This window comes from Corythoichthys intestinalis, chromosome 1, assembly GCF_030265065.1.
Source record: "Corythoichthys intestinalis isolate RoL2023-P3 chromosome 1, ASM3026506v1, whole genome shotgun sequence".
Lineage (NCBI taxonomy): Eukaryota > Metazoa > Chordata > Actinopteri > Syngnathiformes > Syngnathidae > Corythoichthys > Corythoichthys intestinalis.
In genome coordinates, this window is record NC_080395.1 from 5,593,091 (window position 1) to 5,619,831 (window position 26,741).

Consider the following 26,741-nt stretch of genomic DNA (forward strand, 5'->3'; position numbering starts at 1 on the left):
TTCATAATCTTCTGTGGTTCCGGTCGACCAATCAATAGAATCATTGCTGATTCACTCAATGTGGTGGTACGAAAGTAACATCCTTGTTGGCGACATTCAAAACAAATAAAGACTGTCAGAGCCAGCACATGAGCATTACTGTTCGTGACATCATGACTAGAAAATAGAATCCATCATAAGGATCAGGTTTTGTAATTTGCCTTTTTTTTTTGTCATCTTAAATTAAAATGTATTATTATTGTTCAAGGCAGCGGACTAAAGTCAGCAGGTGTTATTTTTCACTCACTCTCACATGTTCCTCCTACCTGTGTTCTCCAGTCTGAATGAATGTCGCCTGGACAAAGGCAGCTGTCACCTGCTGGCTTCCGTTCTCAGCTCTCCATCCAACCTGAAGCATCTGGACCTGTCCCAGAATGATCTGTCGGACGAAGGGGTGGAGATCCTCTCAAAAGTACTGGCCACTCCAAACTGCATCTTAGAGTCCCTCAAGTAAGGAGCACCTCCTGTTCATCATCTTCTGTGGTTCCAGTCGATCAATCAATGGAATTACTGCTGTTATTAGAAAAAGAACGATTCACTGAATGTGCTGGTAGGAGACGACCGTCCTTGTTGACGGTTGGTGTAGGTTTCAGGCATGAAAATCTCTCACCTTTCGGCAAAATTCGCCGTTTTGAAGTCAAAAAGGATGACCTACGTGAATCGTGTAGATCCGAGGAGAAAAAAATTTAAGGGGGGGGGGGGGGGGGGGCGTTTGTAGGCATGTGCCAGTTACCTTCACGGATTACCATGCTATGAAAACGTCGCGGTTACAAAACCACTAAAATTTTCCGTCATACAGTAGTACGTATTCGTTATTTTTCATGTGTCGAAAATGCAGCCAGAATTAGCTTGGCGCGGCAGCGCTTACCCCTTCCCCTGTTTGATGCTGCGTGTGTCAGTGACGCTATTCCAGCAAACCCAAAAACAAGCACTCCAAACGCAAGGCGTAAATTCTTCAATTTAATGATCTCTCAAATTGTGGTAACTCAAATATACCAAATGAATACATTTAAAACGTTGTACACTCGTATTTTTCCACATGTGAGTAGCTTCAACAGTTTAGCTTCATGAAAAAGTTCGTCAAAAACAAAACACACATTTTCCTTTCAAATTCAATACACAAAGTTACTAAAAACTTACAAAGACGAATGATAGGCAAGGCTTAGCTAGGACAGCAACTTCATTGAGGTTAATCACAGCCGCTGAGAGAGAAACAAGTTTGTATGCGGGGAGGGAAAAAAAAAAAAAAGAGCGTCAAAGATCGCTAATTGCGACAGATGATCTTGTACTAAGCACAAATTCACATTCGCTGGAGGAGGTAAAGTATCACTCCCAATTGTTTTTAGATGAATGCATTTGCCAGCATATTGAATTTAGTGAGTAATGGTTTTCGTTTTCATATTTTGTGGTATGACAAAGTTACTGCCGTTCGTTGCAGCTTGCGTTGAACACTGCCGGAGCGTCCGGTGAAAAAATAGCTCCCGTTAAGGTAGCGTCAAGCTTGTTTATTTAACGGTAATATAAAAGCAGTGTTGTCAATAACGCGGTATCGTAATGCGCAACTAATCTGATTACTTTCTTTCAGTAAAGAACAATCTAACGCGTTCATTTTTCTAAATCAGTAGGCAGGAGATATACTACAAACGGCTGCATTTGCACACTGGAAACACAGCCATTACTTCACATTTTTGTCCAGTAAAGATAACAAAAATATCCCCGTGCGCTGCAAACTTTGCGCTGGCTCAAAAAGACTGTCCACCGCTATAAGCATCCAATTCACGCACCACTTGGAATTACAGCACTACAGGTAACACGACAGCCAGGACTTTATGATACTGCTCGTGCTCAATCTTCGGTTCAAGCTCAGTTGTTGTTGAGGGTTTTGAAAGCTTAGGTTTAAATAAATTCTAAATATCCATCTTGCCTCCTCAGCTGTAGTTTTGGCTAAGCAATGCAAACGGCTGTCTCTAAGGTTCTATAGTCACATGATCTGTTCGAAAAATAATTTGGACCCATTATGAAATACTGTTATGATTCCTGTTCATTTTATTCATTTGTGTTGTTTGTTTTATTGCTCTAAAACTTTTATAGACAACATTTTAAGGGCCATATTCAATGGTCTTTATTTTAAAGGGGAAGTTCAGAATTTTTTACATTAGGCTTAATCTTTGAGTTAGCCGGGGTTTAGTCGTTGGAAATGATTTGAACAAATTATGTGCAGTTTGACAGTTATTTGTTAGTTTCAGGGCTCCGGAGTGGCTAAGCTAGCGCAAGTCAATGGTGGTTGAAATCAACTCCTTCAACTAATTAAACCCCCGTTAACTCGAATATTAAGCCTTATGTGAAAAATTAAAATGGTCAAATTCGCCACATGTAGGACGTTTTGCCGACGGCGGACATTTTGGCAGAACTCCGGAACATATTTCCTCCACACCTTTCTCACCTTTTTAACCCCTGACCCATTTTCATGCCTGAGGTTTGGTCTCAATATTGGTTGGGATGATATACCAGCACAACCTGCATGTACACTTTTTGATGAGGGACGAGACGTAATAAGACCAAGCCGACTGTGTGAACTGTGTGACTGTGTGTGGTGAACTCAAAAAACGTTTTAATAACAACTAACCAAAAGCACAAAGTACAACCAAAACGACTGGGGATCAAAAAGGCAATGTTCAAACCAAAACTTACTTAAACGGAGGGACTGGTACACGAGGCTTGGACGGGTCTTGACTTTGGCGAAGACATAGACATAGACAATGACACAACAAGGAGTGAACAGAAAATGGAAGCTTATATACACACACGCAGACAATGGGTAATGAGACAACAAGGAACAGGTGAGCACAGGAGGATAGACTAGGAGAAGGCACATCAGGTGAAATCAATGGGCAATCACAGGGACAAGTCACACTAGGAGAAAACAAACACAAAACCTAACAATTTAAAGGAAGTTTGTAGTGTTTACTTTGTAATCGCTGTATTCGTATTTGACATAATACAAAACAAAATGTTTACTCACTTCCTCGTAAGTCCAATGGTCCCACAGTAAATATCCACGGTGAATGGGAACCTTTTGAAACTCCAAAAAGGCGCATACGCCTCTCCCTCATACAGAATGATTTTTCTGCAGCCGTTTGGCTGGCGTGATGCGAAAAATAAACGTATTAATCAGCTGAATCCTTCGTCCTCATACACGACAGTACACTGTAGCGTGAAGAGGACGTCTTCTACCGTACACGTCACAGGGCCCTCCTCCTCAATGCAAGACCGAAGCGGGAAGTCACTCATTTTCATGGCGCGGGATTCAAAAAACTAAATAGAAATAGCGATCGCTCCCACACACATCCAAGCGGTCCATATCATCCATAAACATGCTTTTTCGTGTCACAGGCACTTTAATGATAAACGCAAAATAAATCTGAATTGACTTAGACTGTAAATTTGCAGTAAATTAGTGTAACGTGTTAATCTGATCATTTTTCTTAAATCCAGTCGAATCATTTTCTTCATCTTGTTTTGAGTTTTAAAGGCTAGTTAACAGATTAATGTGTCAGATTCTTCCACTTACCTTTAGGATCTATTACCATTTGTTCTAATTAGGCCCAAAAATCAGTCGTTTTGAACAATATCTATTCTTGAATTAAGAACATTCCTGACAAAAAAAAAACATTTAAGATTAAATAAAGAAGCTTTTTGCTTAAAATAAGTCTGTTAAGCTTATTTTCAGCGAGCTATTTTTCTTATTTTAGGAAATCTAAGTAAATTTTACTTGAAGCACTGGCAGATATTTTCACTTATTTCTAGTAGATTTACACTGATTTAAACCTTTGTTTTCAAAAACTACGAAAGAAACATTTTGAAAACCTCCAGAATAAATGTCTGGATTTTATTAGGAAATTGAAATATTTGAACACAAATTTGTGTATTAACATACAAAGAAATAGAAAATTGTTAATCATCCCTTAGCTATCCAGTAATGCAAAACAATAAACAAATGTCTTCATACCACTCAAAAGTGTCTGTCTAAATAAACTAAATATATATTTTGAAAAAAAATCTTAGTAGGGAATAATAAAAATGCAGCCTTCCTTCCGGAAAAGCATGACCGCTTTTGTCCACAAGCACAGCCAAACTCAACAAAAAATGAAAGCTCCTTTGGGCTGCTTTAAGACTGGTTCACTACATTTCTTACAGCTGAGCCGACTTCACTATATTTCTCAGTTTAGTTAACGTTAGGATAGTAGAATACACATACGGGAGGACACTTCTCCTGAGGTATAGATAGATTTGTGTCTTTATTATTCAATTAAAAAAAAAAAAGTTGCTTCAATCAAAAAAAAAAGTTGCTTCAATCGAAATATATATTTTCAATCAAAAAAAAAAAAAAAAAAAAAGAAGAAGAAAATAAGGTTGCATAAAAGTTGGTGGAGCATCCTGAAAAGTTGGTAGTGTTTTATCCCTATGCAAACCTACGCCCTTGAATAAAACGATTATTTTCAGATTTGTCACAGGGTTTTGTGATGTGCTGTTTTTTTTCATCTTGAAATATGATTTATTATGATTCAAGGCAAGTCAGCATAAAGTCAGCAGGCATTATTTTTTACTTGCTCTCACATCCTCCTCCTGCCTTTGTTCTCCAGTCTATCTAGTTGTAACCTGGAAAAAGGCAGCTGTGACCCGCTGGCTTCCTTTCTCAGCTCTCCATCCAACCTGATGCTTCTGGACCTGAGCGGGAACAATCTGTCAGATGAAGGGGTGGAGATCCTCTCGAGAGGACTGGCCAGTCCAAACTGCATCTTAGAGTCCCTCAAGTAAGGATTTCCTCCTGTTTGTAATCTTCCAGGTTCTCTTCCTGATTTCGAGCAGTTATATCATTTGTTGCAGGCTGATATATTGCAAGATCACGGATAAAGGATGCGGTTTTTTGGCTGAGCCGCTCAAGTTAAACACCTCCCATCTTAAACAGCTGTACCTTTGGGGCAATCCAATAGGTGAAGAAGGAAAGAGGGTCTTATCGGATGTCGAAAAGGATCCCAGCAATCGCCTGAAGACTGTCGGGTAGGATCAAAACAATGCTGCTTGTCCGAGTCTTCGGGGTTTCCGCTTGAATTGTTTTGAAGCTGTCGTGATGGTGTGCTGCATCGGATTCAGACAGCGTGCCGCGGCGAAATTTTTTCGTATCATGACAAATAGGATTTTTTTCTTTTTGTAAAACAACATTTTTTTTCCAAGAAGAACCATTAGCAAGATCTATTTGCAAAGTTGCAAAGCTGATACACAGTGACCGCAAAATAATGTAATGTATAGAATAATTATCATTTATTGTGCTATCATCGGTTTTCGCTCTGCCGACAGACACAAATATGAATGGGATTCGAGGATTTGTTCTATATATTTTACGAGCGATAATTTATACATGTGTCCAGTCCTATATCCAATGCGTGATATGTTTTTATTATAAAAGAGTACTCACTCTGGCCATTTCGAGCTTGGCTGCTCCACTCCTTTGGTTAGCCTGGGGTGGTCTCATCAGAGCCAGTCATCGTCCTCTTTCTTGATATCTCGGGACATTTAGGTGGCTGCACGTATTTGGTGGCTGCTTTCATCAGCAATTTCTTAGCAAAACCTGATTTCATTTGTCTACAGTTCCAATAGCTTTCAGGTGTAAAATGCGCACCACACAAAACCGTGCCGGAGGCTGGGTCTGCAAAATTAGCCCTCTTAGCACAGACAAACTTTACTCATTGTCTGCGTAGTCCAGCTCTTTTTCTCGCGTTCGGGAACTCATGGGTACTACATTGCGACAAATGGCTATTTGGAGACCACATAGCATGACAGGTTTGAACCATTTTAGCGATTTTTTGATAAAACACGAACGCAACTCTCTCGTCGATAAACAACGATTGCACTTGCCTCGACCTTTCATTTCCTTGTTATGACGTCTCCGCCGCATTCGGCTGTTTCCGGAAGACATTCGGAAATGTTTGTAATTTTCGATCTATTTTCGATAATTGCTCATGAATGCGATTTATTTTTTTGTCAACTTTATTAATATTTGCCACATAACGGCAGTGGCGCCTCCAGAAATTTTTCATAGGGGTGGCCAGATGGGGCCACTTAAAAATCTTGGGGTGGCCGAAACTAAAAGCCATAATTTCGGGTTTTCATTATATTATTGCAGTAAAAAGGTCAGGGGAAAACTATCAGAAAGACTTAAGTACACGGCTACTGATATACTTTGGTGTATTGTGTAATATTTGATGTTACTAATGATTTAATGTGAATAGTCCATAGCTGTCCAGTCAACATTTTGAGTTCTACAACAATTCTGTTTTATTGTGTTATGCATACAGTATATTCAGCATAAGGTGTACATTTAACTTGGGCTGTCAAACGATTAACATTTTTAATCGAGTTAATCACAGCTTAAAAATGAATCGTAATTAATCGCAATTCAAGCCATTTCTAAAATATGCCATATTTTTCTGTAAATTATTGTTGGAAAGGAAAGATAAGACAAGACGGATATATACATTCAACATACTGTACATATGCACTGTATTTTTTTTATTATAACAATAAATCCGCAAGATGGCATTAACATTCTTTCTGTGAAAGGGATCCACGGATAGAAAGACTTATAAAAATGTGAGTTTGTACATTGTGACTAAATATTGCCATCTAGTGTATTTGTTGAGCTTTCAGTAAATGATACTGTAGCAACTTAACTGTTCTGCCCAAATGCATGATGGGAAGTGGTGCAACCATGACTGTGTGTGGTGGCTGCAAATGCTATATCTTCTCTGCATTGGGTACACAACAGGGTATTAAGAAAAAGATAGACTCCTGTCATTCTTCCCCACGTCGCTTCCCACAATATTTATAGTTGCTGTGGGAGAGATGACGACGTTTTTGCCAATTAAAAGCACGGTCTCAATGAATGCTTATATCTACTCCACTCACTTGACACTGCCTCTTATCTCTGTATAAGAGTAAAGCGGCGCCATTGTAGGCTGTTTGCGGTAATGCGTGAATGAGTCGTACCGCAAATGCGTTAATTGCGATAAATATTTTCACGTGATTAATTTTTAAAAATTAATTACTGCCCGTTAAAGCGATAAATTTGACAGCCCGACATTTAAGTAAACATAATAAATGCATTCATTTGGGATGAAATGCATAACTGATGCTACAACAATCTAACGATATACTGGCAAGCGGGGTGGCCAGTGGGGTGGCCAACCAATTTATAGGGGTGGCCGCGGCCACCCCTGGCCACCCCCTGGGGGCGCCACTGCATAACGGTTCTATTGATATCTCACAGCCCCATAGTGTTTTAATAACCTTTAAGAAGAGGCTTCCTCCTGGGGTGACAGCCATGCACACCAATTTGACGTAGAGTGAAGCGTGTGGTCTGTCCACTAACAGGCTGACCCCCCACCTCTTCAATCTCTGCAGCAATGCTGAGAGCACTCCTGCGACAATCTTTCAAAGAAAGCATTTGATGTGACGCTCAGCACGTGCGCTCAGCTTTATTGGCCGACCAACCCGAGGCCTGTTCTGAGTGGACCCTGCTCTTTTAAAATCGCTGGATGATCTTAGCCACTGTGCTGCAGCTCAGTTTCAGGGGGTTGGCAATCTTCTTGTAGCCTTGGCAATCTTCATGCAGCGCAACAATACATCTTTTAGGATCCTAAGAGTTCTCTGCCATGTGGTGCCATGTTGGAACTTTCAGTGACCAATATCAGAGCGTGTGAGAGTTTCACTACAAATTTGAACACACCTGCTCCCTATGCACACCTGGACCTAGTAACACTAACGAGTCACGTGACATTTTGGAGGGAAAATGACAAGCAGTACTCAATTTGGACATTTAGGATGTCAGGAAACGGGCAAGCAGGTGGTGTTGGACCCAAATGCAGGAAAAGGGAAGCGAGGCAAAAAAGGCGGTGCAATTACGATTTAATGAAAGCCAACAAAAACAAAGTGCAAAACAAAGGCTGTGATAATCCAAAGAAAGTACAGAGGCAAAAAAACTGTTCCTAACAAAAGACTGGGTATCAAAAACTTACTGAGGAACACAAGGGCTTGGACGGCGAAAACTTAGAACAAACTCTGACGAACACATGGGCATTGACATTGACGCAACAAGGAGTGAAAAGAAACTGGGTGCTTTTTTACACACATGCAGATAAGGGGTAACGAGACAACGAGGAACAGCTGAGTAACACAGGAGGAGGATACACTCGGAGCAGGCACAACAGGTGAAATCAATGGGCAATCACGGGGACAAGTCACACTAGGAGAAAACCAACACAACACCTAACATTGGGATGTAGTTTCTAAGGGGTGTACTCATTTTGTTGCCAGGGGTTTAGATATTAAAGGCTACATTTTAAGGGGAAAATGAATTAACTCTATTATATAAGCTGGACACAGACTGCTTTTCATGGTGTCAAAGTGTCATTTTCTCAGTGTTGTCCCATGAAAATATATACTTCAATATCAGCAGAAATGCGAGGGGTGTACTCACTTTTGTGATACACTGTATAGGCGGGCTTTTGAAGAGCACCGAAGTAGGGTGGAAGTCTGGACACAATTGAGAACCACAGACAAGAGCGTGTGGCTGCCCGAGCACAGACACTCATCGGCTGGCAACCATGGTGTGCGACGAGCCGCTGGTCGTCGGCCGAGTGGCATTCTTGGTGGACAGGGAGCATTGTCACCCACAAACTGCAAGCCGCCTCCTGATGAAAATGTGTGCCGTGATCCCACTATTTCACATAGATCTCGTTTTCGTAGCGCGGGATTCAAAAAATTGAATAAATATATCGATCGCTTCAACACACATCCTAGCGGTCCTTTTCATTCAGGAGCATAAAATACCACGTGAAACATGAAATAAACATGCTTTTTTTGTGTCACAGGCACTTAAACTTAAAACAATACAATTGTGAAGAATATAATAGTTGCACAAATCTTAATACTCACCTTGATTTATGTGGGACAGCTAGTGCTTGAACACTGCGATTTCTGTCCATGTTGGGTCCCAGCTATATTGCCTGTGTTTGCTTTCAGTTCTCCTTCCTTGGACTTAGTGCGTCTTCCTGACCTGAGTTTCAAGCTGTGATCTTGCATAATTCCGTTTTTGTACACGTTATCGCAACATTGAAATGCCATAAGCATTTGGTTATTTCTACTCCACATTTCACTAGGCTGAGGCAAATGCGCTACTAGGACACGAGGATTCAGGTCATTGACACGCCATAAAGAACTTCAACGTTATGTCCAAAATAAGGTTGTTTTCAAAGGCTTAAACGCCAGAATTACATTTATTAAATTGAAATAGCTTTCTGTGGATCCCCCCCGGATTAAAACCCCGTGGAGTCCGCGCAGACGTCAGGCGTAAGTTACAACAGGAGAACCGATGTGATTTTCAAAACAAAGTGTGTAAAGGAACAATTTGTATTTGACGTGCTATTTCAGATGACTTATGGCAAATAGTGCGTTAAATAATGAGCTATATATATTCATATAGACGTCTTGTTTAATTATTCAAATTATAAGTTAGATTATATGTTTAAATCTAAAAAAAAATTGGAAAAAAAACAGGCATGGCGGCGCGCCTCAGTCTTTTATGTGTAGGGGAAACCCTGATTCTTTGTGTCTTTCTTCAGGTTTGAATTGTGGCGCTAAGAACATGTAATCCCTGACGTCAAGAAAGGTGAGTCATTCCAAATGTTTGTGATGAGAAGACGTTGAGCCCATTTGTTCTCCTTCAGATTTAGTTCAGTCCTACGTACTGTCCGACGACCTCAAGAGCACCGGGTGTCAGCGCTACGGGCAAAAGTGGCCTTGCTCACCTAATTTGAGGAGGTTCACCCGCTGGCGTTGGGTGTTTTGCTGCTCCTGGGAGGTGGAGTTCAAGGGGAAGGTCTACCATGCTGCCACCAAACTACTCGCAGCTTTTTTCTGACATGAACTGAAATATGTTTGTCACGAGTAGACGTCTGATTCATTTGGACTGGGTTGGGCTGACCAAAAGGACGGGACTTTGAGCACCGTCAACGGTAGCCAATGAGTTCAATAAGTACCCTCTGAAAGTTTAACTCATGTTTTTCACAAATTCAAAAAAAGTCACGCAAACACTTAAAGTTGTTTTGCTCATTTCGACATCAATGTTTTAAACATGATCGTTTTTACTTCTTCATGTCAAATAAGATGATCTAATGTTGTTTTGTACGAGAACAGTAAAACCCTAACCTGAAATAAAAGTTGAAAAATCACCAAGCATACCACAAAAACCTGAATAAATACACTGGAAATGTTTCATCCACTGAAAAAGAATTCCTAGAAAAATAGGTACGAATCACAACAGGAAGGCAATTCTAAAGATGATAATGATGCTTTACAATTACCTGGAAAGACGTCCATGTAATTTTGATGACATTTATGAACAGTATAATGGCCAAACAGAAAAAAAAGAGTACGAGAATAAAGTCATAATATCATAATCACAATCAAAACGCTACTCTCTTGACATGAGTTTAAATAGCAATGATCGGTAATTCCTCAGTACTTGAGTATTCTTTTCACCAAATCCTTTTTTTTTTTTTTCTAAATTTGTACTTGATTAAATCTTTACAGAAGACTACTTTTACTGAAGCAGTAATATTTGAAAGTAACGTTACTCGCGTCCAATTTTTGGCCACCTACTTTTTATAAAGTCAGGAATGACTATCGTAGGGCAAATTAGCAGAGAAAGAGTAGCATTTTTTTCTTCGACTCAAGGAAAAGTCAAATGTATGGCGTGGTGAAACTACTCCTGCAAGTACATTTTTCTTCAAAAGTTAGTCGAAAAGTAAATGTAACGGAATGAATCTGACGCATCCCAACCCACCTCTGGCCCTGAGAAGAAAGAGAACTCTTTGACGTCGCCGGACCAGCCCCACCTCCTCTGGTGTCCTGAAAGGATGAAGGGAAAAAGAAAACTTGTGGACATCGATTCAAAAGTTTCAATCATTTGGACGTCAATGGCAGCCATTGAAGTAATAGAGACATTATTGTAGTTGAAAAATTGTCTAGAAACCTCCAGCTTCCTTTTTTAAACATGTCACCCTTTGAAAATAATATAGGCCTTCTTGGCGAGACCATAAGGTGATTTATCACCATTCCAATATATTTCCATTACCATAATATATAAAAGTACATTACACTACTGAAGCTCAATTTATTATGATAATTATATTTATTAATTATAATAATTTAAAATGTTTTGATCAAAACAACAGAATACCAGAGGTGGGTACTGAAGCCAAAAATTGGACTTAAGATAGTTCTTAAGTAAAAGTAGTCATCCAATAAATTTACTCAAGTACAAGTAATGATGTATTTGCTGAATAGAATACTGAAGGGAATAGGGGTTGGGCTTCTTCACACCCCTTCTGGAGCTACAAATATGCATATGGCAGAAAACACTCAGGTGATTTGAAGTTCCGCTCTGAACCCCCCAATTTAGCCAACTTTCAAAATGATCCGATATGCATGTGTGATACATCAATGGAAAGCTTAAAATCTCATTTTTATGGGGGAAGAAAATTTTAACAGCCAAACCCTATCTGGAGGTGAGAGCACGCAAGAGCAGAATTACAGACGCCATGACTTTAACGAGATATTTTCGCGCACTTACCTTGTTTCAATCCAGAAACTCCATGTTGCATGTATCACTGAGTGTCAAGACACAGCTGTGAATGGCCATAGCAGGTTTTTTTGGGGGATTTTATGGGTGAAACACAGTAATATAACGAGTCGCGATGCAGAAAGCGCAGACATCAAGGAGTGGTTGAGATTTTCTTTTTAATATATTTACCTTTTCAAACGTTTTTTGGGCTGTCAAACGCTTAAAATTTTTAATCGAGTTAATCACAGCTTGAAAATGACTTAATCGTAATTAATCGCAATTCAAACCATCTATATAATATGCCATATTTTTCTGTAAATTATTGTTGGAATGGAAAGATAAGACACAAGACGGATATATAGATTCAACATACTGCACATAAGTACAGTATTTGTTTATTATAACAATAAATCCACAAGATGGCATTAACATTATTAACATTCTGTAAAGTGATACATGGATAGAAAGACTTGTAGTTCTTGAAAGATAAATGTTAGTACAAGTTATAGATGGCGTGGCTCGGTGGTAGAGTAATTGTCCCCCAACCCAGAGGTTGTGGGTTCAATTCTCTGCCCTGATGAACTAGCCTAAGTATCCTTGAGCAACATACTGAACCCCACATTGCTCCTGGTGCTGCGTCATCAGTAGGTAGCCTGGTACACCAGACTCAACGCTGTTCCAGCTATTGAGTCTGGCCACCATTACCACGGAAACAATTTCCAGGGCGGAGCAAGCCACAGCAAACAGACAGCGGAGTGGACCAATCAGCGACGGGCAGACGTGACGTTAGTAAAATGGCGACCGCAGGACGATGGACTTGCGCGCGGAAGTAAACATATGAAGAGAGCGGAGTTTATTCGACATGGCTAGCGCGAGACAGACTGTTGTCCATGACTCGTGTCGATGTGTTTTTGGTCATTTAAAACTGATTTTACCGTGGATTGGAACATATTCTCGGCTCTGCCGTTCACCATCTGTGCTGCTGAAGAGACGACTTTCGACGCGCAAGAGTGACGTTGCTCGTGAAGAACACGTCACGCAAATAAACGAATCTGATTTGTCGATTGATTTTGTATCTGCTCGAAAAGGCCGTTAACGGGATGGTTCCCAGACTATTTCTCTCAATGTTTGAAAAATACATGGAGAATAGTCTGGCAGAGCCAGGCTAATCAGTAGGTAGATGGAAATGTAGTGTAAAGTGTTTTGAGCACCTTGAAAGGTGGAATAGCGCTATACAAGTATAACACCATTTAACATAGAATTTTTATATTAAAACCCCTCTTAATGTTTTCGTTAATCCGTCCTGCTCCATCTGTCTCTTGTTCCAGTAGCCTACTTGACATCAGGTTGTCCTAGTCCCCCAACAGCTGACGTGAAACTTGTTAACCCGGGCGACGTTCGAGCCGGTATGACTCTTTCATTGATTGTTCTTCTCATACTGAGGTATAGGCATATAGCGGGAAGGCTATGCAAAGAGGCCCCTAATACTGTCCAGCACATCACTGGAGGGTGAAAAATGCTGGCAGGCAAGGCATACATGGAACGACATAACCAGGTAGCAGGCATAGTGTACAGGAACATCTGTGCCGAGTACGGACTGGCGACCCCGGAGTCAAGGTGGGCGACACCTCCAAAGGTGCTCGAGAACAAACGAGCCAAGATCCTGTGGGACTTCCAGATCCAGACAGACAAACTGGTGATGGCTAACCAGCCTGACATAGTGGTGGTGGATAAACATCAGAAGACAGCAGTAGTGATAGATGTAGACATCCCGAGCGATGGCAACATCAGGAAAAAAGAACACGAAAAGCTGGAGAAATATCAACGGTTGAAGGAAGAGTTGGAGAAAATGTGGGGAGTGAAGGCAAGAGTGGTGCCAGTAGTGATCTGGACACTAGGGGCAGTAACCCCAGAGCTGGGTGCATGGCTCCAACAGATACCAGGAACAACGTCCGACATCTCTGTTCAAAAGAGCCCAATCCTAGGGACAGCTAAGATCCTGCGCAGAACCCTCAAGCTCCCAGGCCTCTGGTAGAGGACCCGAGCTTGAAAGGAGAGACCATACCGCCCGGGTGGGTGAGACGTTGCCTGGCACGGCCAGACTGTTCTCCCTGTGTTTTTCAAACACTGAGAGTATAGTCTGGGACCCAGCCCATTAACGGCCTCTCGGCCCAGTACAAAATCAATCGACAAATCAGATTCGTTTATTTGCGTGACGTGTCTTAACGAGCAACGTCACTCTTCCGCGTCGGAAGTCATCTCCACAGTTCACAACAACACAGATGGCGAACAGGAGGAGAAGAGAGCCGAGAATATGTTCCAATCAACGGTAAAATGAGTTTTAAATTACCAAAAAACACATTGACACAAGTCATTGACAACAGTCTGTCTCGCGCTAGCCATGTTGAATAAACGCCGCTCTCCTAGTATGTTTACTTCCGCACGCAAGTCCCTCTTCCCGCCCGTCGCTGATTGGTCCACTCCGCTGTCTGTTTGCTGTGGCTTGCTCCGCCCTGGAAATTTTATCCGCTTAATGGTGGCCAGACTCAATAGCTGGAACAGCGGTGAGTCTGGAGTACCAGGCTAGGCGAGACGACGATTTTACATCATAGAGCTTGAAAGGAGAGACCATACCGCCCGGGTGGGCGAGACGACGATTTTATATCATAAAATCCGTGATGTTCGACGTCCTGGTCAAGCTGGTGGACAGGGGAGAGCTGGACACAGGAGAGCTGAGCTGTTCTCAAACGGCCATCTCTACCCATGACTCAAGAGTAACATCGGAATTCATCAAATAATAAGTTGTGATTGTATATAGAATTTATAATTTATTTGAATATTATTGATAATTGATTCGGCATGCATTCCTTAAGTATTACGTTTTTGATGTGGACATTGAGTAATTTATTAGCTCTTGAAAACTTATGTCAAATTTGAACTGAATAAAAATTAAGTTGCTATTTTGGGCAAAAGCTTATATGTTAAATATTGCTATTGATCGTGAAAATATAGATGATTATCTCTGCATTTGGTGATTTTTGTACATTTAGTTTACAATCTGAGGATTTTATAGCCATTTTAAGTTTTGTTATACTTATGTACTTAAAAAATAATTAATCTGGATTTTATTAGGGAAAAACTTTGAATTTTCTGATTCCACTGCTTAAGGAGACTCCTATATGTTTAAGGTAGGTGCCTGTTTTGGTTTTAGGTCGGTAGCAGCTTTGGTTTTGAAAATATTTGAATTTTAAGTTTTCTTTTTTAAATAAGCCCCCTGATATTCTGCCCCGATTCCCGTGTCCCGCCCATATGTTATGAAGTCTATGGCGCAGCACACAACAGACACGCGTGCTCCCCTCGAAACCTTTACTGCCGATCCGGGTCGCGGCACCAATGTAACTGGTCTGCATGGAGCCACGCCGCATGACGCAATCCGTCCCCCTCATCTAGGCCAGGAGTCCTAACCGCACTGCACGACACATCCATCAAGGCGAGCGTGCTGACCACTAAGCCAAAAGCCCAAGCTAGCAGCTTCAGCTGCCAGCGCACGCTCTTGAAGGAATCAGGAGGGAGGTTACACGCGGGCACGAGTCTTGACCTAGACGAAGAAGACAGATCGCATCGTTCGGCGCGGCTCCCTCCACCAAGACACTGTTAGGGCTCCTTGATTGCAGGCTGGAGACCAGACGGGGGGAAGCGGCGACAGGTGCCAGCCATTAACATCAGCTGCCTACAAAAGCCTGAACGTCGTTGCCGCTCGTCGCCAGACCAACTCTTTCGGCATTCCCGTCAGTCACGTCCAGCACTCAGGTATTTACCGACATATATACTCCCGGCTAATCTGACCTTTGTTCCGTCCCAGGATTCCTCATGCCTGCTCCCTGACTTGCACCGTTGCCTGATATCACGTCTACGCCTGCCAGCGACCACACGACGTGCACGTGTGCTCCAACGAGCCTCGACGCTTCCCTGAAAATAAACCTTTTTAAATAATAACGGAATTTTCCCTTGTCTGCTTTGGGGTCCGATTCCCAGCGCTACGTAACAGACACGTTTTTATCTTGACACGTCATCATCATGAAAAAAATTGTTTGTCAACGAAATATTTTTGTTACTTTCATTTTTGTTGAAAACAACAATGGTTTAAAGTTTTTCTCCCGCCCCCAGTCTTTAAAAATAGACCAACTGGGCACAAAACCGCCCAATCTGGAAACACTGGTGGCAATAATGCACACACGGGTGTTTTGGGTGTCACCGAAGGTCACACTAGTGTTGTATCGGTCGCGAACGATTCGTTCTTTTTGAACGAATTGTTTTGGTGAACGAGACCGAACTAATCATCATCTGCACTGATTCGTTCTATGAAGGTGGTGCTTGTTCGCTGCGTGGGAGGGCGTTGAGCAAGCGGCAGCGTCTTCTGACATCGCACACGACCAATCAGACGCCAGCCTCATCGCGGGCAGGGGAGGGACCGGAAACAGAATCAGGGCGTTTGTCACTCACGTCCACGTGTGGCCAATAAGCAGCCAGCGTGCAGGCAGGGGGGCAAGACTGAGTTTTGTCACTTCCCGTTCAGTGACTCGGTCCTCCGGTTCCTGACCTAGCTTGCTGCTAACTTGATTTTCCAGTAATGACTATGCGGTGAATGAATCAGAAAATGAAAGGAAATGACTTTGTCACATATTTGTTAACGTGGAGCCTATCAAATGCTGCTCAAACAGACAAAAACACCACACAAATCTAGCGAGCATTGTTTAGAGTAGTACTTTTCTCAACAAACTCGTGACTGCCTATGACGACATACTATCAAATTTACAGTAATTTAAAACACGGGTAGCTACGAGGCAAGCAAAAGCTGAGCTGCGGTCGCGTGACGGCAGTGAAGCGGGCAGAGAACTGTCACTATATGGAGGCTTCATGGCAGCGATATTTACCTCATATGTGCACAGAAAAAAATATTTAGTATGATCACCATAATACTGATTTGCAATGAAACTGTATATACATGTCAATTTTTTCCCGAGTGTTTTTTTTTTTTTTTTTCGTGTCAGCGTGTCGGGTGTTGGTTGGTTTGACAAATTATGTCAATCCGTCCATCATGTGCTACTCAAGCGCCCAAAACAACGCACGCAGACACGGGAGATGTCGCAATATGTCTACATTTTTCTTAACAGACTAATGAGAGTAGAAAGGCGACATCGTAAAGAGCAAACAATTATTTCTCGTCAGCATTTGACGATCTGAGATGCGGGGACGACAGGGGAGCTGACCGGATTATTTTATTTATTAATACCAGTGCAAAAATTCAACACGATCATCTTAATACTAAAAAACAAAAATACAACAGAGCGAGATGTAAATATGATGTGTTGGTCGTTCCATATTCAGAAATTAAACTTTCGATGTATTTTTATTTTCGTGACAGCAAACATGCTGTATATGTGATTGTATGTGTGATCAAGAACCTGCTAAAGAAAGTCCGTGCGCCCCCGCCCCCTACTCCCCTCACAAAAGGAAAATGTTTAACCGTGTCCTAAATCGAAATGCAAGCACGAGCCATGACTTTGAGCCCATAGAACTAGGACAGACGACGCGGAAGTTCTCCCTCGCTTTTGCAGCAGCAGGAGGGAGACGAGGCTGTCTGTGAAAGCAGAATGATACCGCCTGTCACTCATTTCTGAAACTACGACGAGTGGTCAATGTGGAAGAGAGGGAGGGACCAAGCAATGTCACTTCCCGTTCAGTTATACTGCGAAGCGGTCTTTGGTGATTCGTTCGGCAACGTCACTTCCCGTTCAGTAACCGAACGATTCGTTTGGGCGGGGAGGGAGATGAGGGGGGCGAACGATTCGTTGAACGATTTGTTTGAACGAATCTTTTTACTGAACGAACCGGAATGGATTCGTTTGCTCAAGTGAACGACAAATCTCGTCACTAGGTCACACCCAGTGTGCCCTGTCTCGGGGGACCGGACAGACAAGTCATCACTCAGACGGGAGGCGACGAGGTGAAAACAAGGCTTCGTAAGTTTCTCTTATACTGAAAAGAAAATTACAAACAAAAAAAAGAGTCGCAAGTTTGTTTGCTTTAAAGTTGTTTTTTTTTTTTAATATAATTTGCTCCTTTGTTAAGTTAGCCGACTGTTTAATTTATCGCGCAGCAATTCTATCATGTGCGTAACGGGAAACACAAAAATATCTTTTAAGACATACAGTACATTTTGTGTCCAAAACCGAAATGTCTTTTGGCTTGAAATACCTCATTATAGTTAGCGTACGACGGAATTTTCGACGCTCGTTTACTGACATTGGAGTTTTTCTTCTTTTTTAGAAAGACATGGGTGCTTAAGCAGGTTCGGCAACTCCTTGTGGTTTGAAGAAGTGGCAACTCGCCTCAATGACACTTGGAATGCATTTCCTTGTTGCCAGCTATTATTTGATTGTTTGAAATCTTGGCTCTTTGAAAAAGACAATTTAGACCGAATCTGGTTTATTATGTCTTTAACTATATTATCTGGTATTTTCAATATCAAAACAAGTAATTTAGTGCCACAACATAGCTAACAAAGCAACAAGGGAATTCCAACGTAAATGAAAAAGATTGACGTGACGTCCAGGCTTTGCGTCGCGTGACTCAAATGGTTTACTAGCTAAAGTTACAATAGGTTGTCGTCCGTAGATACCCGATCAACGGTCATCTCGCTCAAGCGTTTACAAGGTGGACGGATGCCTCTGGACACCGAGCGTAAGGAGTTGCTGTTGAAAACGCTGATGGAGCTGGGGGAGGACAACTTCCAGTCCTTCAACAGTTATTAAGTAACGATAAGCCATGAAAAGCTGTCGTTAACAGATATTCGATCGACGGTCACCTCGCTCACATGTTAACAAGGAGGAAGGATGACTCAAGACAGCAGGCAGAAAGAAACGCTGTTGCTGCCTCTAGTGCTCAGTTAAAGGGTACGACAAAACCTGGGGAAATACTAATATTCCATCATTTATCCATCAACGCATGCCTTTTGAATTCATATCATGCCACTTCGTGTAATTACACACATCGCAACACCAATAAAATGATAGAAATTAGGTCGATTGTCAAGCTAAAAGGACCCTCCCCCGAGATGCCGGAAATCTAGCATATTGTGTGCGTGACGTCACTATAAGGAAACATGGATGGGTGTGAATGAGTTAATATGGTTTCTCTTCCTCCTCCTGCGTGTTCTCCTATTTAATGTCCAACTTAATGATTTCGAGCGCATCCGGTTTGCACGGTCTGCCCCGGAACAATGCGTAACCTATCATTTGGACGATGAATGAATGAATCAATGAATGAATGCAATTGATTCGGCAATTTCTTTTCCTCTTTGGAATCCATGTCACATCATAGAGCCGCCGGTTCGTTTACCACAGCCGCCCTGCTGATAGAAGCGTGCGTAGCAGGCTATGATGCAAATCTTCGTTGACAAAAATGTTGAAATTTAATAATTATTGTACACTGTTTTACAGCGTTGGAAAATGTTAAGATTGTTTGTGTCATGTTTGTCCTCCTAGAGAAACCATGCTAAAACAAAATGTATATTTCCCTCCCCCATCTTATTCCATTTTCAAACATTTTTGAAACGCTCCAGAGAGCCACTAGGGCAGCGCTGAAGAGTCGCATGTGGCTCTCAAAACACAGGTTGCCGACCCCCGGGCTAAATGATCAATGCAAATTAAATCTGTATTGACTTATAGTAACCTTCATTTGTGTTGGTTCAGGTGATACACCCTTCCATTCAAACCTCTGTTTTTGAAAACTACTATTGGATGATTCTTGCAACAACGCATTTCTTTTGTCCATTCCTGTATTTTCAGACACGAATCAACATCAACTGGCAAACGAGTATCCATGTCTAGGACCTGTTAGTTTCCCAAACAAATGTAACCTGTTACAGTTTCCCAAGAAGGCATTACAATTAGGAAGATTCAATTTATGTTGAAGCAAAAAATGAATTAGGATTGGACACAAACACACTGGATAGGCTTTATACACAGGTAGGTTGGTAGCATTATTAGCGTTACTTAGCTCCCATTCCCACCTCATCTAAAAATGTTCATTACATTGGTGCCATTCGAAATATGTATACCTTTAGCAAGACAACATATTGCCTTGTTGAAATTATTCATCTTCATACCTTTTGAAAATGGAATGTTTTTTTTCCCCTAGTAGATCCTGGTGGTCCATATAAACTCAATGGAGTTTCACAGAGGGATACATACCCGGAAGAGGATGTGAATTACAACCATTCCTATGTATATGACTTTCCAACTTTTCTGGTTGAAAAAATGAAGAGGAGTCATCCTTTTGGAGCTGTAACGGCAACGGAAGAAAAAAGAAAGAGAGATAATGGTAGGTGAATTGCTGTCAACTGTTACTGATTGGTTGTGTCATTGTTACTGACTCCGTAGAGATAAACACAGGTACTACCTAACTTCTGTGAATCCTATGCTGGCCCTATCAATCACTTGACATCTTTAAAGCGCTGTAAAAGTTAATTAATTTACATACTGTTACTATTACCATTACACACAATTACTCAAAAGAGCGGACTTTAAACTTTCAGTTTTTATTTGGTAAGAATTTTGGCAATGATGATACTAATAGCATCGTATATTATTAATAGGGGTGTACCAAAAGCAAAATTCTTAGGGTTATTCATTTTTCCTGTACACAAATTAGGTAAATATCGATGCCGCGAAGTCTCCATTGACTGACAGCTCTCTTTCCCCGGCGCTGCCATGACGTATCCGTAGCTTAGCTTATGCTCGCCTTGTAGCTACTGGCGAAAGAGTTTTAAACATTAATAAAAGTTGAAAGTAAGTTGTCATATGTAGTCTCGAGTTAAATTGAGAAAAGTAGTACACTAAACATTGCTCACTATGTTTGCGTGGTGTTTTTGTGCGTTTGAGTAGCATATGATAGGTTCCACATTAAAGAATATGTGACAAAGCCCTTTCCTTTCAGTTTTTGACCTGTTCACTGCAAGACTGGGAAGTCAAGTTACGCGTCGTGTGCAGCAATCTCTGTCTGGACCGAGTACCGTATTTTTCAGACTATAAGTCGCACAAGCCATAAGATGCCCAACGAAGAGGAAAAAAACATATATAAGTCGCACCGGAGTATAAGTCGCATTTTGGGGGGAAATTGACTTGATAAAATCCAACACATAGAACAGATACTGTATGTCATCTTGAAAGGCAATTTAATATAAAAATACTATTGAGAACAACATGCTGAATAAGTGTACAGTATGATAATGTGACATGATGCATGAACAACGAAATGCGAATATACTGTCCTCACCAGGATGCTACGGCTCGGTCCTGGCTAAACAGCGAGCTAAACTCCCAAATGACTATGCTGGACCCCCGTATAATTGGCTGTCTTCATTTTGGCTGTCGTTATGACATCATTTGAAGAGCGAAACTAAAAATAGAAATATTACAAATCAATTTCGTCCTCGATACCAAACAGGTTCACATCACCGTAAATAAATGATAATTAGCTGATATTACAGCACTGACACAAATGGTTAGCATGCATTCGCTAGCATTAGCACATCGTTCAAACAATCACACAACTGGCTGTAAGTGTCCGATCGCGGGTGGAAAACACACAACAACAACAGAAAACATGATACACACAGGCGTTGCCTCTGTAGAGATATTTTACATGCATAAACAATGAACATAGGTTCGCAGCCGGGTTTTTCTCTCTCTCTCTCGCTCACACGCTCAGATGCTTCGTAGCTGTCCGTCTTCTTCTGGCGTGTGAGCGCTCTTCTTCGCGCAAACAAGTGCGAGTACGTCTCCACTTGGGCGTGAAAGCACCACAAACTAAAAGCATGCATTTCAATATAAAAAATGTCAATACTACAATTGAACACACATTGCCAAAGCCAGAACGCGAACGTACGGAGCCCCCTGGGTGCCAGGATAGAAAATATGAAAAATCATAGCTAATCTGTACCCACAGTTTTACTAATCTGTACCCACAGATTTCTAAACTGTACCCACAGATTAGTAAACTGTACCCACAGTTTAGCAATTTGTACCCACAGATTACTAATCTGTACCCACAGTTTACTAAACTGTACCCACAGATTACTAACTGTACCCACAGATTACTAAACTGTACCCCTGGGTGCCAGGATAGAAAAAATAAAAAAAATCATAGCTAATCTGATAGTGTGTATGGTATGTATGATAGTATGGTTGATAGTGTGACTGCAGCGAGAGAATATTAAAAACAATCTTTGAAAGCACCGATGGTGAATAGCAACACTTAAGGCTACTTTTATCCGGTCGCTCCTAATGCGGCTACTAAAAATAGCTAACAAATGAACACTACTTGAATTAAGCACGCACGGACACGACAGCAGCACAGAAAATGTGCAAACACAACATGCCGTATTGATTGATGACACCTGAAAGACGGCTACCAAAGAAAACGTGCAATAGTTACCTTTTAAAACCCCTTTGTTCGCCGAGGACAAATGGTGCGGATGCTTGCTCGGCCGGTCCCTCGGCGTTTGGGCTCGGAGTCCCCGCCAAACATTGGTAACTACTGTTTCCGGGTCATTGCTAAACTGTGGGTACAGATTAGTAAACTGTGGGCACAGTTTAGTAAACTGTGAGTACAGTTTAGTAATCTGTGGGTACAGTTTAGTAAACTGTAGGTACAGATTGCTTGCCTGGCTCTGCCAGACTATTCTCCCTGTATTTTTCAAACACTGAGAGTATAGTCTGGGAACCAGCCCATTAACGGCCTCTAGAGCAGGTACAAAATCAATCGACAAATCAGATTTGTTTATTTGCGTGACGTGTTCTTAACGAGCAATGTCACTCTTGCGTGTCGAAAGTCGTCTCCGACACAGATGGTGAACGGTAGAGCCGAGAATATGTTCCAATCCACGGTAAAAATCCGTTTTAAATGACCAAAAACACATCGACGCGAGTCATTGACAACAGTCTGTCTAGCGCTAGCCATGTTGAAGAAACTCCGCTCTCTTTGTATGTTTACTTCCGTGCGCAAGTCCCTCGTCATTTTACTAACGTCACGTCTGCCCGTCGCTGATTGGTCCACTCCGCTGTCTGTTTGCTGTGGCTTGCTCCGCCCTGGAAATTGTATCCGCGTGAATGGTGGCCAGACTCAATAGCTGGAACAGCGGTGAGTCTGGTGTACCAGGCAAACAGATTGCTAAACTGTGGGTACAGTTTACTAATCTGTGGGTACAGATTAGCTATGATTTTTTTTACTTTTTCGATCCTGGCACCCAGGGGGCTCCGTACGGACGTGCCCATAGCTATTAAGTTATTCAGATACTATATATCATCAGTGTCACTCCAACACACCAAAATAACACATGAAATTATATCATAATGTGTTAATAATTTCACACATAAATCGCTCCTGAGTATAAGTCGCACCACCAGCCAAAATATGAAAAAAACTGTGACTTATAGTCCGAAAAATGTGGTAAGTGAATGGCAAGTGACATAACTCAGTTTTGCCCCTGCCTGCACGCTGGCTGCTTATTGGCCACATGTGGAAGTGATTGACAGATGCTCTCCTTCTGTTTCCGCTCCCTCCCCTGCTAACGATGAGGCTGGCGTCTGTCTGGTCGTGCGCGATGTCAGACGTTGTAGCTAGCGTCTCAACACCCTCCCACGCAAGACCCAACTTCCTTTAGAATGAATCAGTGCAGAAGGTGATTAGTTCGGTCCTGTTCCTCTAAGCAATTCGTTCGTGATCGACACAACACGAGGGCACTGAGACAAGTCGTTACCCGCACACTCTGGAAGAGTTGACGTGACGAGGCTGGCTGGGTTACTTTTCTCTTGAACTGAAAGGAACGGCGCTAGTCGTTCCAAAGTTTGCCCGTAGTTAGCTCCTTTAGTCAGTTAGCCTCCTGTCGTGTGTGATTACGATTGTGTGCTTAAATACTCCGTTCCTTTTCTTCTTCTTTTTAGAGAGACAAGGTTTCAGTAGCAGTTAACACAACTTCCTGTTGTCTTCAGAAGTGTGACTCACCTCAGTGGCGCTTGCCATGCGTTTCCTTATTTTTTGAATAAAATAATTGGTTGAGTATGTAAATGCACGAGTCATTGGAGAATTTGAAAAAGTAGCATACCACTCATGGGCTGCCAGACGTCCGATCCATTTTGACCGGGGGGTAGGGAAGGGCAATACTTTACCCAGATTCTATTTCAGGGGTGGGCATTTACAATTTAATTTAAAATGATAACACACAATTTAAATAAACATTAAAATAAACTCACAAAGGATGAGGTGTGTCCAAAACTTTGGCCTATACTGTATATTGTCAGGTAGAGTATTTTCTATATCATCAAAACTAGTCATTTTTGGTACCAAAGTACCGGTAGTCAATTTCTGCCACAAATGTAGCAAACAATGCGACAAGGGAGTTCCAACAGGAATGAAGATGAACCTGTCGTTCCTGTTGTGCGTCACGTTACTCAAATGATTGACGAGCTCAAGTCAATAAGTCAGTCTGAAATACTGAGAGTCTCAAGGTGCGGTCAAACAAGAAACAAAAGCTTGAGGCTACGTCTACATTAAGACGGATAGTGGCCTTAAACGTGTAATTAGACTATGCGGCATGTCGGCCACACTAGTACACCACTCGTCCGTATAAGTTGTCACACGGATAATGTAGGCGGGTAATATTACCCTCGGCTTAATATGGACTGCTGTCTCCGTACAACAATGGGATACTAAGGAAATGACGTCTTTTAGTGCGGCACGTAAACAGCGTTTTATGACAGAGCTCGTCTACCGCGTTCAGTCAGCTGCGTGGCTGGCCCCTCCCAGCTCAATGCCGACCGAACCAGAGTAAAGTATATAAAAATGCGTCGGGGGAAATGAAACCACGAAAAGTGAACTGCGTGGTACCCCCAGGCACAGAGGTACACGATCAGTTTTTTCATGACATTTCCGCCTGTCAAAACTGCCGCCACTGTTATGCACGAGCACTCCTGGTTGCGGCTTCCAGGAAGCATATGCAGCGCCACACCATACTTTTCTGTTTGTTATTTTCCTACTTGGGAGTGTGCAAGTGAGCATCGGTAGTAAAATCCCAAGTAACGATATCAGGCTTCTGTTGTGTTCTAAAGATTCATTTCAGTCACAACCCGGTGACTGCTCATAAAACCGAGCATGCTCTTCCTTCGCTCTATCTCCCGTGTCGTGCTTTCAAATGTATTCACGAAAAAACTGTGATCACAAAACGGAGTTCCCGACCTCTGGTCTAGAATGTGTAGTCATTTCGAAATTTCCCGCCGTAGAGTAATGAGTTTCCGGTTCGTAGGTAAACCGCGTGGACAATGAAGTAACATATGAGGCTGCTCCTTTCTCCGCATGCGTAGTTTGCGCAAATGCCGGCCATGTAGCGTCCCGATTGGAAAGATGGTCTCTTAAACTGATGGTTTACAGCCTTTATTCCGTCCTAGATGTAAACCCACCGTAAGAGCTACGGTGTACACAAATAAAAAAAAAACACAATTAAAAATTAACAATAACTTTTTACCTTTTTCCGTTTAAACCTTATTGATATATTTTTCTATAACATAAATTAAACCATAACATAAAATAAACCTTTCAATTATTACTCATAATACTGATGGCATTTATAGGCCCATTGTCATTGAAACATCATTATTTAGTAGGGCGACAGCACCCTCTGGTGTACAAAAAATGAACCGCAATACTGCACTCAGACAGACTACAAATTTTACACTTAGCGAAATATAATGAACATATTTACAAAATGAAACCCTGAATACGAACCTTGTTCCCTCACCAACCAGGCGCTAAGTACTTTTAGCAGTTTAAAACTTTGCATTGGCTCTTATTTTCACCGTGACAGCAACGCACGTCTATGCCTTCTCTTTAGCGCGCCGTTTTTGCCTACTTCCTTAGTTTTTTCAGCAGTTGCTGCATTTTGCGGCATTCTGCCTTTCCTTTGCCCTTTCAAAATAAAAGCATGAACTCTCAAAATGGAAATGAATTACAAATATGTAAAATAATGAACAAGGTCATTTACAGGCCAACCTTGCAGAAAGGGGGAGGGGGGGCCTGAAATGCACCTTAAACGTAAGTGTGGAGAGGTATAAAATAGTTGGAAAAATACCCTGGAGATCAGTCCTAGTGTAGACGAAGCCTTAATGAAGGATGCACAGACATTTCAGAGTCTGACTCCAATTTATTGGGCATTTACTTGAATCATTCAAAGAAATTGTTTAACAGTTCCGGGGGTTATCTGATTTCCCCTATTTGATGATCAAAGACTTGAGTCGACTAAGGAGAGTCTTGTGACTCCTTTGTCTTCTTCAAAGTTTTAAAATAACTGGGCTTACTTCTGTGACACCAGATGGTATATGTTCAAACTATCCAGAATGCGAATGCATTATTGCATTGACTAAAGACAAAAGGCTACATAATGCAAACAAGTGAACATATAAACGTGAGTTCATAACATACAGTAAAATAATAATACTAATAAATGTTGTATCTGGCGGAAAACACACAGGTTACTTGAAGTTCTGCTCTCCCAATTTGACCAAATTTCAAAATTGTCCTACATGCATATGTGATACATCACTGGAAAGCTTAAAATCTCAATTTTCTGGAGGAAGAAATATTTTGAACAGGAGGGCATTTAAAAAAAAAAAAAATGCAAATGCAAAACCCTAACTGGAGGCGAGTGCACACGAGAGCAGAATTAAAGACGCCATGATTTCAACCAGATATTATCGCGTACTTACCTTGTTTCGTCGAAAAACTCCATGTAGCATGTGTCATCGAGTGACAAGATACAGATGTGAATGGCCATAGCCGGATTTTGGGGGGATTTTATGGGTTAACATGGTAATATACCGAGGGTCCCAATGCAGAAATCTCAGACATCAAGGAAAGGTCGAGATGTTGGTTTTTATATATTTACCCTTTTAAACATTGTTTT

General features: G+C 41.6%; 2 protein-coding genes across 15 annotated transcripts in view; both read left to right on the top strand.

Moving 5' to 3' along the window:
• The window catches only part of LOC130908178 (NACHT, LRR and PYD domains-containing protein 12-like), a 30,867-nt gene extending 20,523 nt beyond the window's left edge, over window positions 1-10,344 (top strand). For all 4 annotated transcript variants that reach the window (XM_057823847.1, XM_057823711.1, XM_057823778.1 and 1 more), the window contains exons 7-11: window positions 319-489; window positions 4,683-4,853; window positions 4,927-5,100; window positions 9,720-9,766; window positions 9,825-10,344. In XM_057823847.1, coding sequence (XP_057679830.1) covers window positions 319-489; window positions 4,683-4,853; window positions 4,927-5,100; window positions 9,720-9,738 — 535 coding nt within the window. In that variant the 3' untranslated portion in view covers window positions 9,739-9,766; window positions 9,825-10,344. The remainder of the gene's footprint in view (window positions 1-318; window positions 490-4,682; window positions 4,854-4,926; window positions 5,101-9,719; window positions 9,767-9,824) is intronic.
• A 5,614-nt stretch (window positions 10,345-15,958) lies between these two features.
• The window catches only part of LOC130906762 (NACHT, LRR and PYD domains-containing protein 12-like), a 50,830-nt gene continuing 40,047 nt past the window's right edge, over window positions 15,959-26,741 (top strand). For 6 of the 11 annotated variants that reach the window (XM_057821885.1, XM_057822144.1, XM_057821965.1 and 3 more), the window contains exons 1-4: window positions 15,959-15,982; window positions 17,661-17,745; window positions 19,573-19,752; window positions 19,925-20,107. In XM_057821885.1, the coding sequence (XP_057677868.1) occupies window positions 20,044-20,107 (64 nt within the window). In that variant the 5' untranslated portion in view covers window positions 15,959-15,982; window positions 17,661-17,745; window positions 19,573-19,752; window positions 19,925-20,043. Of the gene's footprint in view, window positions 15,983-17,606; window positions 17,746-18,263; window positions 18,679-19,572; window positions 19,753-19,924; window positions 20,108-26,741 lie in introns of those variants that run through there. The other 5 variants (XM_057821636.1, XM_057821479.1, XM_057821556.1 and 2 more) reach the window with 5 other exon arrangements.